The following is a 14,922-nucleotide window of genomic DNA, read 5'->3' as shown; positions in this document are numbered from 1 at the left end:
GCCTAGCTCAAAGCACTAAGAAGGAATCAAGCCCACCTAGCTGACTTCCAGCAGTGCTTTGTTTCACTGGAGATTTCATTAAGAACAGACTAGAGAGCACACAAGCTGTTTAAGCGGTCTGTTTAACAATCCCCACAATTAGGTCTAAATCTCTGCAGAAATTGAGTTCACGTTTTCTTGTTCTTTTTCAATTAGATATAAACAACAAGAAAATTAAAACAAGCAGATGTCTACATTCTTCCGTAACTTACAAAGATCTCCACTAAAAAGTAAGGATATGTGTGCTCTCCCTTAAGTTTTCTCTTGTAGTCTAGATACACCCTCCTTATTTCCACAAAAGTTGCATTTTGTAAACCTCTGATGAATCCTGACATCCTCCTCTGGAATTCCGGCAGTTTTGGTGTGGCTTTTGTTATTGTTTTTGTTTGTTTGTTTTAATTTTTCCTTGTTGTCCTCAAAAGAAATCTCATATTCTAGCTGAGACCTCATTAGCACACAAATCGAATGGTTACTCTAATAACTACTTCCTGGTAAGCCACAGCAGAATATGAATCATTCTGTAGTAGCACCAACATCATTAGCTCATCCAGGCTGAAAGAATCTTTTTTGCTTTTATTACAAAGGAGTCGTATCCTGCCTTGTAATTGTACACTAAATGCAAACCAGCATTTTAGTGAATTTCACCTTTCTGGTTTTGGATCATCTTTCCAGCTTAGACAGGTTTGCATGAATATGTGTAGATATTTTTTTAACTACCTAGAAGGCTTTTCAAAAATGTTTTTAACAAAACGAAATTAAGTTGTGTTAATAAAGACCAGTTGCTCTCAGATGCAACTGCTAATCAAATTATTGAATTAGACTCCATCTGCACTAGTACTGAGGTAAAGGTCACATAATTCATATATGAATGTAACAGCCTCCTGCATGGGTAAATATCAGATGGTACCAGGAAAAAAAAAAAAGTATTCTTAATCCCTGGAACTACAAACTAGTACTCATAGTTTTCTGTAACAAAGGCGATGTGATAACGTGCAGATGTATTTTGTACTTGATTCTCAGCAGTTTCTCTAGAGTACGATTCTAACACTGCAGGAAGGTAGGTCAGGTTTCTCCGGGATGACTATTTTTTGCAAATCAATTAACTTATGGAATTATTTTAATTTCTTAGAACGCGCATCAGTCCTCCTGAGTAAAGGTCTTCACTGGCTGCTGTTAAACATTTGTTTTTGTGGTGACATCACCCTCCTCCAAGTGAATACTCAGCTATTCTTTATTTAGGCTCCCTGCCCTACTCTTATTGCTAATGATGAGACACTATTGCTAAAATTCTTAAAGCCATCAGTCATCTTCTTAACACAGTTTGGCAACTTCCAAAATATACTGTATTTTTCTCACCTGCTGTGGTTTCTGGCGCCTCCTGCTTATCTCGCACAAGCTGCATGATATCTGACACCACAACCCGATGGTTTGTATCTTCTTCTTTTTCTTCATTAGACTGGTTGGTTGTTGCAAAACAGTTGCAGCTTCCAGTTTCTTTGCAGGGGATCAACCTCCAGTACCAGTAGTCAGACATGAAAATGCTGTAGGTTGATTCCTGAAATTAAAAAAAAAGAAGAAAATTTCCTGCAAGAAGAATAAAACCTAGCTACTTGAAAGAAAAGGCTCAATGTTAAATAATGTTGACAGTTACATACAGATTATCATATTTTTTATTTTATTTAAAGAAAAAACACAGCTTATAATAGCCATTTATGGTATCATGTGCAGGTCATAAAAACCATCCGTGGTGTTGTACCCAAAAATCAAAACTTCTAGAGTCCCATGTAGTTTCTCAAAATGCTTATGTTGTAGGGCAGGGAGCTAATCACACACACAAAAAAAAATCCCACAAAACAAAGAAAAACCCCAAAACCCTCACACAAAAGAAGCAAAAAACCTCCAACAACAAAACAAAACAAAAAAAAAACCACAACAACCAAACACACAAACAAACAAAAAATACCAATATACAAATATCAAGATACATGTGATCCTAGTAACAACTGTATAAAGGCAAAAAATATCAGTATCACTATTTTCAGCTGAACAAGTCAATATTCAGCTTAAAAATATCCTCTAAAACATCCCTGAACATGCATTTTCAAAAAGTGAAATAATGTAAAAATTAAATAATAAAGAATAAAATATTGTGATTCCCATGATACGAGGGGCAAAAGTTACTATTTTAGATTTCATAAACAGATTCACTGAAGGAAACCTTGACACTGGAAATGTGGCAGGAAGAAGAGATGCTTTGTTATCTTTAGGGCTGCCCTCTTCCTGAGCAGAAGAAAGGGGCAACCTTTCCCTTAGCCTAGACAGGGCTAATCAACAGGCTTATTTATGTATACAGGTAAGAGAGCAAGAGTGTTCTTAAACACCTGCAGGTTTCTCTATTTATATATAAAAATGCCAGAGAACTACAGTGTTGGTTTTGTTTGTTTGCTTTTTACACAAACAAAAATCACCCCCTTCTGGAAATTACAGCTAAATCACCATTAACTGTAAAAGATTTCTTCTCCATAGGGAAGCAGCTTGAGCTTTCCAAATACAGTTACTAAATAGTATTTGGGAATTCTGCTAAGTGCTAGCAAGGTGTCATCTCTTCAGGAAATTACATCACATTCAACACCCAGTTTGTTCTCAGTTGCCTCCAGAGGGCATGCGGGTGACAAAAAAATGGCCCAAGCCTCCAAGCACAAGCAACCTGAACAAGCTTTTCCAAGTCTGTCGGGAAAATGCCAAGGCCAAGTAGTGGAGATGTACATCTCTCCAGGCAATTTAATGCTTTTTTGATAAGGAAGAGATGCATGACCTCTATTTATCCTGCAAGCATCACGTTCAAGTGCTTCTAGCGTATCTCTGTTTCTAGCTGCTGATTAGCTTGAGTAAAAGCATCACTTCAGACCATGGACATTAACAATTATATGTAACATAGAAAATCTCCACATATATCAAGGTGACAGTTTTATAGACCCAAAGAAAGTAAATGCCATTTAAAAAAAAAAAAAAAACTTGTTTGATATAAAAGTGTTATCAATTTAAAAGCAAACAGGAAAACAACCAACCAACCACAGCTCACACCATTTAGTACTAGATCTCCCAGGAGTCACCTACGAAATATTAAATACTTGCTCTGTCACTAATTACGTTACTTCTTCAACAAAAGAGAAGATTTCCAGATAAAACATTCTTCTTCAAATATTACTGCAAGGTGTATCTTCTTACCAGTTTAAAGATAGTAATTTTGTTTTATTTTAGTCAAGACACTGCCAGTTTCCTCAATTCTCCCTTTGCCTGTTCCCAAGTTTTTCAGGCTTTGTAACATTCGTCATGAGGATGGGTAATGGAGTTAAAAGCAAATCACTCAACTCTTTCTGGAGTTGCCATATCCAAGGGGTTCAGGGCACATGTCCTCCTTGTCACACAGGTTAGTGGCAGGCAGAGCTGTACTAAAGCACATCCTGCTTGTAAATAATGTATGTAGTACATAGTATGTACTTTGAAGCTGCATCAGCCTCTGCAACCATCTGACACACTGCGCAATGATGGGCACAAGGGTGCTCACACAGGTACGCAAGTGGCATGTGTGCAGAGGCCTTGATAAAAGAAGCATTAAAAGAAGCATTTCATAGCACTTCAATAGATTTTCAGTTCTGTGGAAGCTGGGGGATTTCCTTCTACTACCATTACACTTGAGACATTAAATAAATAGGTTTTTATTCTCAAAACCATTTGCTAAAGTTTAAAGTCTTCCTGTCTAGAACTTCTTTTTACCCCGAGAACTGGGGCAAAAGGAGACAAAAATCCCAGAAAATTTCAGTCATGTTTCCCTGGCTTCTGTGCAAGGTGAACTAAAAAGCAGGTGGATCTATGCTCCAGTAGTCAGCAAACTACTCTAGCAATAAAATTTTAATTTATTGCCTTTTTTAAGGAATGGAAACTCCTGAAGATCAACAGAAATAATTACAGACAAACATGCAGTTCAAGACACGCATTTATAGCCTTAATTCTACTTTAATTAATTAGTTTTCTGACCCACTCATCTCTTTTATTTTGATTTTAAGAGCAGTAATGTGAACTTAGTTTTTAAGCCAACAGCGTAGGGATTCAGAGGGCAAAGAAGTTGGGGGAAAAAATATGGGAGGGCTAAGAAAACCACTACACGTGTTTTTCACACTTTCACAAAGTGAGGCAGCTCAGAGACATCCACAAAATTGGCTTTACCAAGGCTGACTATAAAAAGAAAAACATCTAAAAAAGGAGGGGAAAAGAAAACCCGTACTCTTTTGTCTTAAAAGCTAATGTAAAATGTTCCAAATAGTCACAGCATCCCTGATGGAAATATGTCCATTTGGATAATTGCACTAATATTGCAGACACAAGTAGTTTCCCTTATTATTTCAAGGCATCCAAACATAAACTAATACCCTCAAGTAGCATAAAATTAGACTGATGTACCAAGACAACAAAAAAAAAATGAAACTTCCATTTGACATTTGCAATTCTGAGCAACTGCTCCTGAGTCTCAATATTTAGCAGGCTAAAAAACAATTCTGGTTTTTGTTGTTGTTGTTTGTTTGTGGTTTTTTGTTTGCTGGGGGCAGGGGAAGGGGGAAGAAGTAGCAGGGTCTTATTCTTTGGTGGGTCTGTCTTTGTTTTTACCAGATTGCAGACATCAAAGTTGGTAAAATACCCAAGGAAAAGCATAGGCAGAATTTGGATCCATTTTTCAGGGCCTGAAGGCATGGGTAGAACTTCACTAGCCCTGACCAGCCTCAGCCAGGACCTCTACCCATGGGCCCAAGAGCTGCCCCCAAGTTCAGTCCAAGGTATTTAGTCCCTGCCAAAGCCATGCGGTTGTCGTGCCTGTCTGCAGCCCTGTCCCTGGGACAGGCCTGGAGCACTGTGTGCAGTTCTGGGCACCACAGTATAATAAAAGATATTAAGCTACTAGAGAGTGTCCAGAAGAGGGCTATGAAGTTGGTGAAGGGTTTGGAGGGGAAGCCGTATTAGGAGCTAAAGTCACATGGTTTGTTCAGCCTGGAGGAGACTAAGACTAAGGCTGATCACAGTCTACAGCTTCCTCACAAGAAGAGGAGGAGGGGCAGACGCCAAACTCTCCTCTCTAGTGACCAATGACAGAACCGGACGGAAGGTCAGGAAGATGTGCCAGAGGTGGCTTTGGTTGGACATTAGGAAAAGGTTCTTCACCCAGAGGGTGATGGAGCACTGGAACAGGCTCCCCAGGGAGGTGTCATGGCCCCAAGCCTGACAGTGTTTAAGAAGGGACTGGACACCACCCTCAGACACATGGTGTGAACTGTGGGGTTGTCCTGTGCAGGCACAGGAGTTGGACTCCATGATCCTTGTGGGTCCCTTCCAGCTCATGACCTTCTATGACAGGCCTATTTCACAGCCCTGCTTGGAGTCCTGGCTCTGGATCCTTTCCCTCCTGATTAGACTCCCTGGAGGGATCAGGTTCATTGCTGCTGGGTCGGGGTTGGCTGGTAGAGCTGGTTACCAGCGCCCAGTTCTGGTGTTCAGCCCCACTGCACAGTGCCCTGGCTGGCGAGTCTGTGCCAGGGCCACCCCGGCTCCTGCCTTGGCCCCTCTTACGCATCAGCCTCGCTTTTGTTGCTCCCCGACACCATTTATTAAATTTATCAACATAGAACTCTAATGGGGATATAGCAAAGCATACAGGAACATGTGTGATTTGTCAGAGAACATCTGATAAACACGGTACATCCTCATCGCTGTATGAAAACAGACAGATACGTTACAGCGTTGTCATGTGCTCTAGGCTGGGAAGGAGAGAAAGTCTCTGGGAACACGGTATGCACAGCAGGTCACTATGAATTCACAGTCCCCATGTAAAAGCTCCATTCTGCACCTCCGTGATGCCAGTCACTTCCAGAGGGAACGTTGGGTAGGGGTCACCATGCCCCCATTTACTATAAATAGTTACCAGCTATTCTGATCTCAATTAAGTACACTGTGTGCTTCATCTGCAAGGTCTGACAGCATGCTAAACGGATGAGATCTTAGCGTTGAAACTGTCATTACATATGGGGCAAATAATGCATTAATATGCAATATTAAGAAGTAATATGTAACATTACATAGCCCTCCACACCACTTCTTAATTAAGCAAATGCTTTCTGAACTATTGCTTATGAAATTCAGACAGAAGAGCAGCTTTTGAAAGCAGGAGTCCTTCTACTTCAATCAGTTTGCACACACACTTCACTGAATTTACTTCCATTTCTCACTCAAACTCCCCCTTTAATTCAATAACAGCATTACAAAGGTAGTAGTTAATAATTATCTTCAAATGTAACCAGATTACGTAAGGCATCCAGTTATCTCAGAAACTTAAATCCATACTCCGCAACCATTTCAGCACAGCAGTTAAACCTGACTCTTGGGTCCACGTTGCTCTGTGTCAATACGCTATTACTGGATCTCTGTTGCTGCCACACACTGCAATTCCTTCATCTATTTCCCTGGTTATTTAGGCAGGGCATTATTTCTAGTCAGGTGTAACACAAACACTAAAATGTATCTCACTTTTAAGACCATTTATCCAATACTTACAGATTATCCTGTGAATTACCTCAGCATTTAATCACGGCAGTGTTTTAGCATACTTTCATCAGTGCTTCATTTAAGTCAGCAGGGGGAAAAAAAAAAGTATTTGCATGGGCAAAACTGGTCCTAATTTAGTGCTTACTAAGATTTCACACCCTTATTTTCCATATATATGATGATGCTTTATTCCAATGCTCTTAAAGAGAAACTATTTAATACGTTATCCAGCCTGAACAGGCAGGCTTAAACTTTGAAAAAATCACTGAACTTAGCACAACCATCTCAGTAGCGATGGTGGAGTCCAGCTGATGAAGTAAGAGCTCATCCATGTACCTCACAGGTCTCTGCAGGAGAATTGGATCGAAGTGGACACCAGTGTCTGCACAGTACTAATTAATGTTTCTTTTAGAATGGATTAAAATACACCGAATGGTATTTAAGCCCGCCAATGTTGTTCTAATAGGAATCTTATTTTAAGCACATATTTCTGGGCTGCAGCTTGCTTTCTGATTTTTCTGCTTTGCAATATTGGGCAGTTATTCTTTACATTGTACAGTATACCAGGAAAGTGCAGAACACCTAAGATAAACATACATTACAGCTCAGGTCCCTCCCACCTAAATTCAGACATTAAACCAAGATGTCTAGATTAAGAACCTTCTTGACCCCTGTGCCTTCATCATTCAGTGCAGTAAGAAACACACATTTCCTGAGGCTCATCGGTCCCTCACATCGACTTGAGAGAGCCCAAAGCAATTGTGGATGAACCTCAGTTTGTATGAGGAAAAGTCCCACTTTTGTATACATAGTGCCACAAAGAATGAGCCCTGTAATAAAAATAAAGCATTTTAGGATTTTAGTAAAGCCTATTAAGGTACTCAAGTTCTACCTATGGAGAAAATTGTATTTCTGCTCTTGCCCCTCCCCCAGTCCTTTCACATTTTGTTCACAAAGAGAGAGAGAAAAACCACCAGCAACAAAGCCCCAGACATTCTTATCCCTCTCTAGGGCATGTAAAATACCCTTATGTGTTTTAAAGTAAGATCAATTTACAAACTAAATTTTGTCTCATTTGGAGCTTTACTGTGATCAACATTTAACTTGAGCTCTAAGTAGTCCGCCAAGATAAATGTTCTCATTTTTTATTTAAAAGCCTTTCACAAACCATTAGAAATCATCAACAGACTCATGTAGGAAACACTAATTTCAAAGAAACTGCGAAACTATTTAGCAAGAGCTACACTGAGGCCTCTTCAAAGCCAGGGAAAAAAGAATCAAATGTGTTTCAAAAGAGAAATGCTTTCTTATTTATTCAAATTTTCATCTTATAGATAGTTGCTTCTCTTTTGAGGAACACACACAAGTTTAAATGAAGTCCCTCAGCTGTCTTCCTTCCTCCTTTTTGGGGAGCCACACAAGAAAAGTTTCTCTTTTGTTAGTTAACTCAGAACCATGCATCATATTTTAAGACTTCTAACAAAAAGAATGAAAAGGTAAACATACACACATGAGAAGAGGGTGAATGAGCTCTCCCAAGCAACTTTCAATACACCACTCTGCATGTAGGTTCAGGAACAGCTTCAAATTCTCAGCCAAACTCTCTCTCCCTTTTCAGAGCTACAGGTCCAATGCACACCAAGCTGCCCACAGACTGTCAGAGTAGAGCACAAGGGCAAGGAAACAGCTTCTGACAGGTAAGAAGGGATGCACAAAGCCAGAAGTTCTTCCTCCTCCTCCCCCACCATCTGCAAACATCCAAACCTGAGCTGCATCTCAGGTCCTTCAGAAATCTGGACCTTAAACAGGCATCATTTCTAATTTGGATCCATCACAGAAAAAAACAGAGACCATCAACTTTAGTATGGTCTTGGATTTGTAAAGTGGTTTGCTGTCCCTTTTGTACAAACTTCATGTCTAATGGTGGGTGATCTTCACTGTTCTCAGTGAATATAACCAAAGAAAATCAGAATCTGGGGAGTGTTAATGTAAATGTGAGAAAAGCACAATATTATAGCATTCTGGTTGCCTAGAGATCATTATTAGCAAAAGCATAATTTCCTTAGTCTTTAAAACTCCCACCAAACCACCTACATTCCCGAAAACCAGGCTTTTGGAATTAGGTATCTAAATCTCTTCCTGCCCCCTCATACTGCCCCCACAAGCCAAAGTTTTCTTTCCCACTGATTTCTCCTTCCATCCATGAGAAATCAAATAATCAAATAGGTCTGAACACGGTGTTCTCTAAAGTGCCATGGAGAACAGTTTATATCTCTCTAAAACTGCTCATAGTCTGTATCTGTTTCCCCTCAGATCCCATTTCAGAGATTTTTCTCAAGACCCCAGAGAACGACAAGCTAGATTTTTAAATTAAATCTGAAACACAGAAGAAGCTGATAGTGCTCTGAGGCATTCTGTGGAGAATAAGGTGGTTACATGCTTGACCCCTTACTTTAAGGGGCTGATAAATCTCCCCTTATTCAAGTTGTTCTTGTGATAAACCCAAAATCCCACCCCACCAGCGCATTATTCTTGCACATGCAAAGCCATGACAAACACAAGACATGGCCACAAGCATGAAGACACTATGCAAATACCTCTTGTTTAACTCAGAGGTACCTGTGGCCAAGCACGCAAATCCTAACTCGTAGACTAATTCTGTTGAAAGAAGCAAAATATATGCTACTTCCTGAAGATCAGTGAATACATAGTATGTTCTGCTTGGTTTTAATTTATCATGGGAACAAGTATTAGAATATTAGTAGTTTCTCCAGAAATCAGATCTCGGAATATCAAAGAAATTTCTCTGGAGAAAGCTTCTAGGATGGCATCTTTGTTCAGTGACCATATAACAGGAGTACGTGCTTTCCTTAGCTTTAAGGACCAAGGTCTCTGAGAAATCACTTGGGTCACTTCATCCCACCAACTTGCCGACAACCATAATAGGTGTCTGGTTTCAAAGGGCTCACGGAATATCTCCTCCACAACCGACTTCTCTTCCTCCTCCCTCCCAAACCAAACTTCTCACAGATCAAAAGCCTTTTTCAATAATCCAGAAAAAAAACCCAAAAAAATCAAACCACCAAACCCTCAAGACTCATAGCTTCATTGTTCAGCCTTTTACCATAACACACACACAGGGGAAAAAAAGGCATGGTTGAGGTTTCCTAAGGCTCAAAAAACCTCCCCTACTGCCTGTCTACAGAGATGGAGAGCACTGCCAGTGCCTTGTGCCTGCAGAATTTCTTGAACTGAACTGCAAGGCAGAGGAGATTGTTTAGGAGAGAAGAGGTAAGTTCTCTTCTGATCTATTTGGGATTTAATTTTTTGTCAGTTAACCATGCTACATACTTCCTAATGAAGTTGTTATAGATTTTCCCAGCAGGATAATTCTGTTAGAAACAGCAACTGTCAAGAACTTTCATCTTGAAAGGACCATTGTACTAAAAATTTGAAGTAGATGCACTTATTAAGACGATTAAACCTGATATCAATTTTGAAGCTCCTGCAAAGCCTCAACAGTGCACACAGGTGGCTGCCTTCAAGGCTGATTTTACAGACATCTTTGTCATTAAAAAAAGTCTTTCCAGGCAACTTAAGTGATTACTCTTGTATCACCCAGTCCTGAATCACTGAAGCATATGGCTTTCTGGAAACCATCTGAAACACAAGAATTTCAAAGTTCAACAGAAAAAAATAGTGTGGATGTGGCCCAGACATCCCTACAGAAAGGATAAGGACAGAAACGAGGGTTGGGTGGTAGCAGCCAAGCCCCAAACACAAGAAATGACATCCAACATCAACAAGTGCTAAAAGGGTGCTCAGTCCTCTCCCTATGGCTGTGCCTTTATTAGGCATGTGCTCCAGCACCTTCTTGAACTGGGGTCCAAATCAATTTTTGCCTTTCCCCTCCTACTTACATTAGAAGATGTGCACTTTTGTTTAGAATGGTGTTCTTTCTTTTTCACTATGCTAACAAACTTGCACGGGGTAAGTGCATTAAATAAACAGAGACCCTGCTACTGAACGTTATTTTGATGGCTCCACTCCCCAAAACAAAAAGGCTGTATGTGTACTAATAAACTTCAAAAAGCATTTAAAGATTATAATAAAAAAGGCAAGCTGTTGGATATAATCTAGAAAATAAATTTGGTTTCTTTTTATTTGCTTTCTGAGCCTTTATTATACACATTCTCAGACATTCTGAAATCATTAAAACAGCCTGGCTTTAAAAATGAAATAAAAGGTTTGCAAGAGCAAATCTATTGCCAAGTCTATAAAGATAAAGCTCTACATTCTTTTTCAAGGTTTTCTGCTAAAAATATCTTTAAACAAATCTTTCTGGCTTTTGGATTGTACTAAACGCTGAAGTCTCCTTCCTTTTGTAGATGGAAAAAGAAACAGAAAAAAAAAAATCAAAAAGCAAACCACAAATCTACAGACAATACAGCTGGCCAGTGTATTTTGATAGCCCAGCCCCAGTGAAATACAAAAAGTAAATAAACACCACAAGCGACAGAACATCCTATTTTACAGCCCGTGTGATTAACCATTGCAGGTAACACCAGTCCACAAATCCCCGCATCTCAAACATCTCCTTCATCCCAGGGGACCGCTTTGTTTCTCTCATTCCGGGTCGCTTCGTTAACCTACTAGAAATCCCAGAGCACAAGCCTTGTTCGGAGCAGCCCCAGCCACCTCACCCAAGGGAAGAGGGGGGCAGCCCGTGGCAACCACCGCTTTGCTTTTTAAAATTTATCCCTCCGTTTTCAGGCAGGTTACCGTGCGTGCCTTTGTTTCGCTTCCTCCCCTAGCTCAGACCTGAAAAGGAGCAAACTGAAGAGGAGCAAAAAAAGAGAGGAGAAACCCACTCCTGCAACAAAAGCCCCCGTCCAAGCAGTCCCAATGGTCGGCGGTGAAGACCTACGGTGCGGAGCGCTCAGCCGCCAGCGGCACAGGGCGCGCCCCCGCTCCTCACCCGGCTGGCGTGGCCCGAACCGAACCGGCCCGGCCCGGCCCGGCCCAGCCCAGCCCAGCCCAGCCCATCCCATCCCGCCCGGCTCCCCCTTTGCCCGGGGGTTCCCTCACCCGCTGCCCTCGGCAAGATGGGCGAGCGGAGGCCGGGCGGGCCGTGCGGCGGTGCTGCCCGCGGGCCACGAGGCGCCCGTGTCCACTCACCTCAGCGCCCTGCCCGGAGGACCAGGTGGCCGCTGCCGCCAGCGCTCAGCAGCTCGCCCGGGTAAGCAGAACGGGGCAGCGCCTCCCCCCGGAGCCGGCGGGATGGCTGAGCAGCAGCGCGGGGGAGGTGCCGCGGGGCCCCGCCCGCAGCTGAGTGCAGGGGGGAGCGGAGAGGGGCTGCCTTTTGTCACGGCCCCGCTACTCTCCCTAGCCTCGGCACCCCCACCCCGTGCGTGCTCTCTGGGGAGGCGGCCGGAGGCCCTTTGTGTGGCGGGGTGAGGAAGGGGAGCGAAGCGGAGCGCTCCTCCCCGCCCTGGGGCCCGCCGGCCGCGCTTCCCTTGAGCACCTGTAACGCCGCTCCCACCCGGCCGAAAACTTGGGTCGCGCCGCCGCGGGGGCGAACCCGGTCCCGAGAGAGACCCGCACGCAGCGGCCCGTTAACGGTTTTGGTTTTTTTTGGCAGGGGGGAGGGGAGTTAACCCGAGGGCTGAGCTGCACTTGTCCTTCGCGGGCACCGACAGGTACGTGCTGAAGCCGGGGCCTGGGGCGGCGGGGCGGGCGGTGCCGCTTGGACCGCCCGGCGGCAAAGGGCTGGGGGAGGCACCGCCGCCTGCCAGCGGTGAGCCGGGGTTACAAAGCACAGGTGTTCGCCAGGTAGGAAGAAATGTCGGAGTTGGGGTCTTCACGTGCGTTTTTTCCAGGAAAAGAAGTCATTTCCAGGCAAGCGGTTACAACCTGTGGGAGTATCGCCTTATCTTTTTGGGAAACTGCAGCAACTAAAAGTAGCGGCACGGAGGTGGGACCTGGCAGAGCCATGCGAAAGTTTTGCAGCCTAGGTTCTGACGTTTCCTGGTTTTTCAGTGTTTGCCTTCCAGCGTTTTATTTTGCTTTTATTAGGATGTGTATGCAAAGGTAACAGCGCTTTTAGTGTTTATAGCGTGATCAGACAGTTGAACAGCTGGAAGTGTGTTAGACAGTTTACCCATTATAAAAAACAAAACAAACAACCCCCAAGCAACCAACAATGGGTATTTGCCTTCTTATTTGGATATCCCTGAATTCTAAAAACTTTGCCTGTAAGCAGAATAGCCTATTGCGTGTGCTTTTGTGTGCAGGACATATAAACATGTGGAAAACAGGTGCTGCAGAGAAGGTTTGTGCTTTAGGGGCAGCACCCAGGATGTGCATTTAACTCTGACCACACAGACTTTCCCAGTCCCTTCTCCTCTCACATTGTCAGTGTTCTTTCAGGCCACAGGTCTCTACATCCCTGCTGCAGCAGCAGTGGGTTACGTTCATGGAAACCAAACCACGGGTTTCAGGAGCCAAATTTTTCAGGAAGAGTATTCCAGGACCAAGGACAAAGGGGGGTTACCACAGACATGTAGGTGCCTGTGTATTTTAAGCGATTTTTAGTAACGTCAGTCATTTCCATGTATTGCTTGGCACCCTCTTGGATGAGTGGCATCTGATTTTTTGAAGTGCATCACATGACAGAGAGATGCTGGGTATGCTTGTCTTCTTAATAACTTAAAATGCTCTTTCTTAAAGCCAGGTGACCCAATGTAATGTCAGGAAATGGCTTACAGAAACAAGGGTTAATATCTAGTGGCTTCTTACAGCAGCTTAACCCAAAGTGAGGGTCAAACAGAACGTGAGATGCAAGTAGCTAATCAAGTCAACTTAATAGCAGCCGTGCTCTGTTCTCCATGAGATATGTGCCATAAGAAAGGGTGACCCTGTCACAGCTAACTGTGAAAGAGAGGACTCTGCAGAGCGAAAGTGTAGATTCAGATAAATCACTTTTTCTTTTTTCAGTACTTCACAAGAATGTTTTCAGTGTTGGTTAAAAAGATCTGGTTGGTCATCCAGGGAAAAGGGACAGTTAATGATGATGTGAAAGAGGAGAGAGGACTCCTTAATTTGGAAATACTGTCTAAAAGAGCTTTGAAAGAAGAATCTGTGGAGCACAAGGGAGACATCAATAAAAGATGCGATTTAAATTTCAGTTCTGCTTTGTGTTGCAAGCACTTTTTGATCTCTGTCCCTACAGCAGTAAACTAAATGGGGCTAGGGTTCAGACTCAAAACTGCGGCACATGGTTGTCCTCTGTCCTCTTTTTCCGTGGTGGGGGGTGTCCCCAGTGTGGTTTCGCCCCAGCCACCTACCAGTCTCTGAAGCCATTCCCAGCACATCTTGTGGGGCGGTGTGAGCCAGGGGCCGTTCCCAGCAGACCGCCTGCGTGCAGTTGACCTCTTTCAGCAGATAAGAGTTTAGCTGTGCGTATGCAAGCCGTGTTGTGCCAGCTGGTTTCCATGCCAAAAGACAGTTCCTGACCTGCTTTATTTGCTAGTAGAAACATGAGGGTTTTGACTTTTGTGATCCCTGCTGCATTATGTGTCAAAGCAGAACCTTAGGCACTGGCTGGTTGCAAGCAATGAGAAGTCAGACAAGAGGGACTGAGCATTTTTTGATTTAGTAGGATTTCTGCAGAATCTTTGCTTGACAGAAGATACAGTTGTGTTGGCTAGTAGTATCAGAATTTATAGAAGAAATTAATTTACTTACGAAGAGTCTCTCCTTTGTTTTCTCGAAAAAGTTATTTCTTCTGCATTAAATAAAATATATTCATCAATATAACACTGCCTTTGAAAAGAATGCTATATTCCATGGAAAATACTCTTTTGTTTCAGATATGCCAAGAAGCTGGGGTGAATTTCGGCAGGGAAGCAGTTAAGTTTCAGGCAAATGTCAAGAACAAATGACATTTAGGGGTTTTGAAGAAATTAATAAAGAAAATAACTAAGCCACTAGAGTAAATTATGCTTTCAGTTTATGACAACTGAAATAAAGGGCATTGTAATGAGGCTGAAATATCTTGAGATATCCATCCTAAAGAGGAGGAGTAGGGTGTGATTCCTAAGAATTGTAAATCAGCAAAATATTATGACAAAAATTGTACCACAGAGCACCTCCTTCAAATGCATGTACATTGTATTTCTGGTGCTCTGTCAGTGTGAAAATACTATAAATAAATAAGGGGTGGTTTTGCTTCTTTTTTTTTTTTTTTTCCTTTTTTTTTCATCTTTTCAGCTCAAACAAAAGCTGGGATGA

General features: G+C 42.5%; 1 protein-coding gene across 10 annotated transcripts in view; it reads right to left on the bottom strand.

Moving 5' to 3' along the window:
• Positions 1-11,884, bottom strand: part of MCF2L (MCF.2 cell line derived transforming sequence like) — a 162,318-nt gene extending 150,434 nt beyond the window's left edge. For 3 of the 10 annotated variants that reach the window (XM_071807464.1, XM_071807479.1, XM_071807483.1), the window contains exons 1-2: positions 11,809-11,883; positions 1,396-1,594 (exon numbers count right to left, since the gene is read on the bottom strand). In XM_071807464.1, the coding sequence (XP_071663565.1) occupies positions 1,396-1,573 (178 nt within the window). In that variant the 5' untranslated portion in view covers positions 1,574-1,594; positions 11,809-11,883. The other 7 variants (XM_071807499.1, XM_071807542.1, XM_071807470.1 and 4 more) reach the window with 5 other exon arrangements.
• Between the last annotated feature and the right edge of the window lie 3,038 nt (positions 11,885-14,922).

Source organism: Patagioenas fasciata, chromosome 1 (assembly GCF_037038585.1).
Source record: "Patagioenas fasciata isolate bPatFas1 chromosome 1, bPatFas1.hap1, whole genome shotgun sequence".
NCBI lineage: Eukaryota > Metazoa > Chordata > Aves > Columbiformes > Columbidae > Patagioenas > Patagioenas fasciata.
Note: the sequence above shows the minus strand (reverse complement) of the source record. Positions and strands in the feature narration are given on the sequence as shown.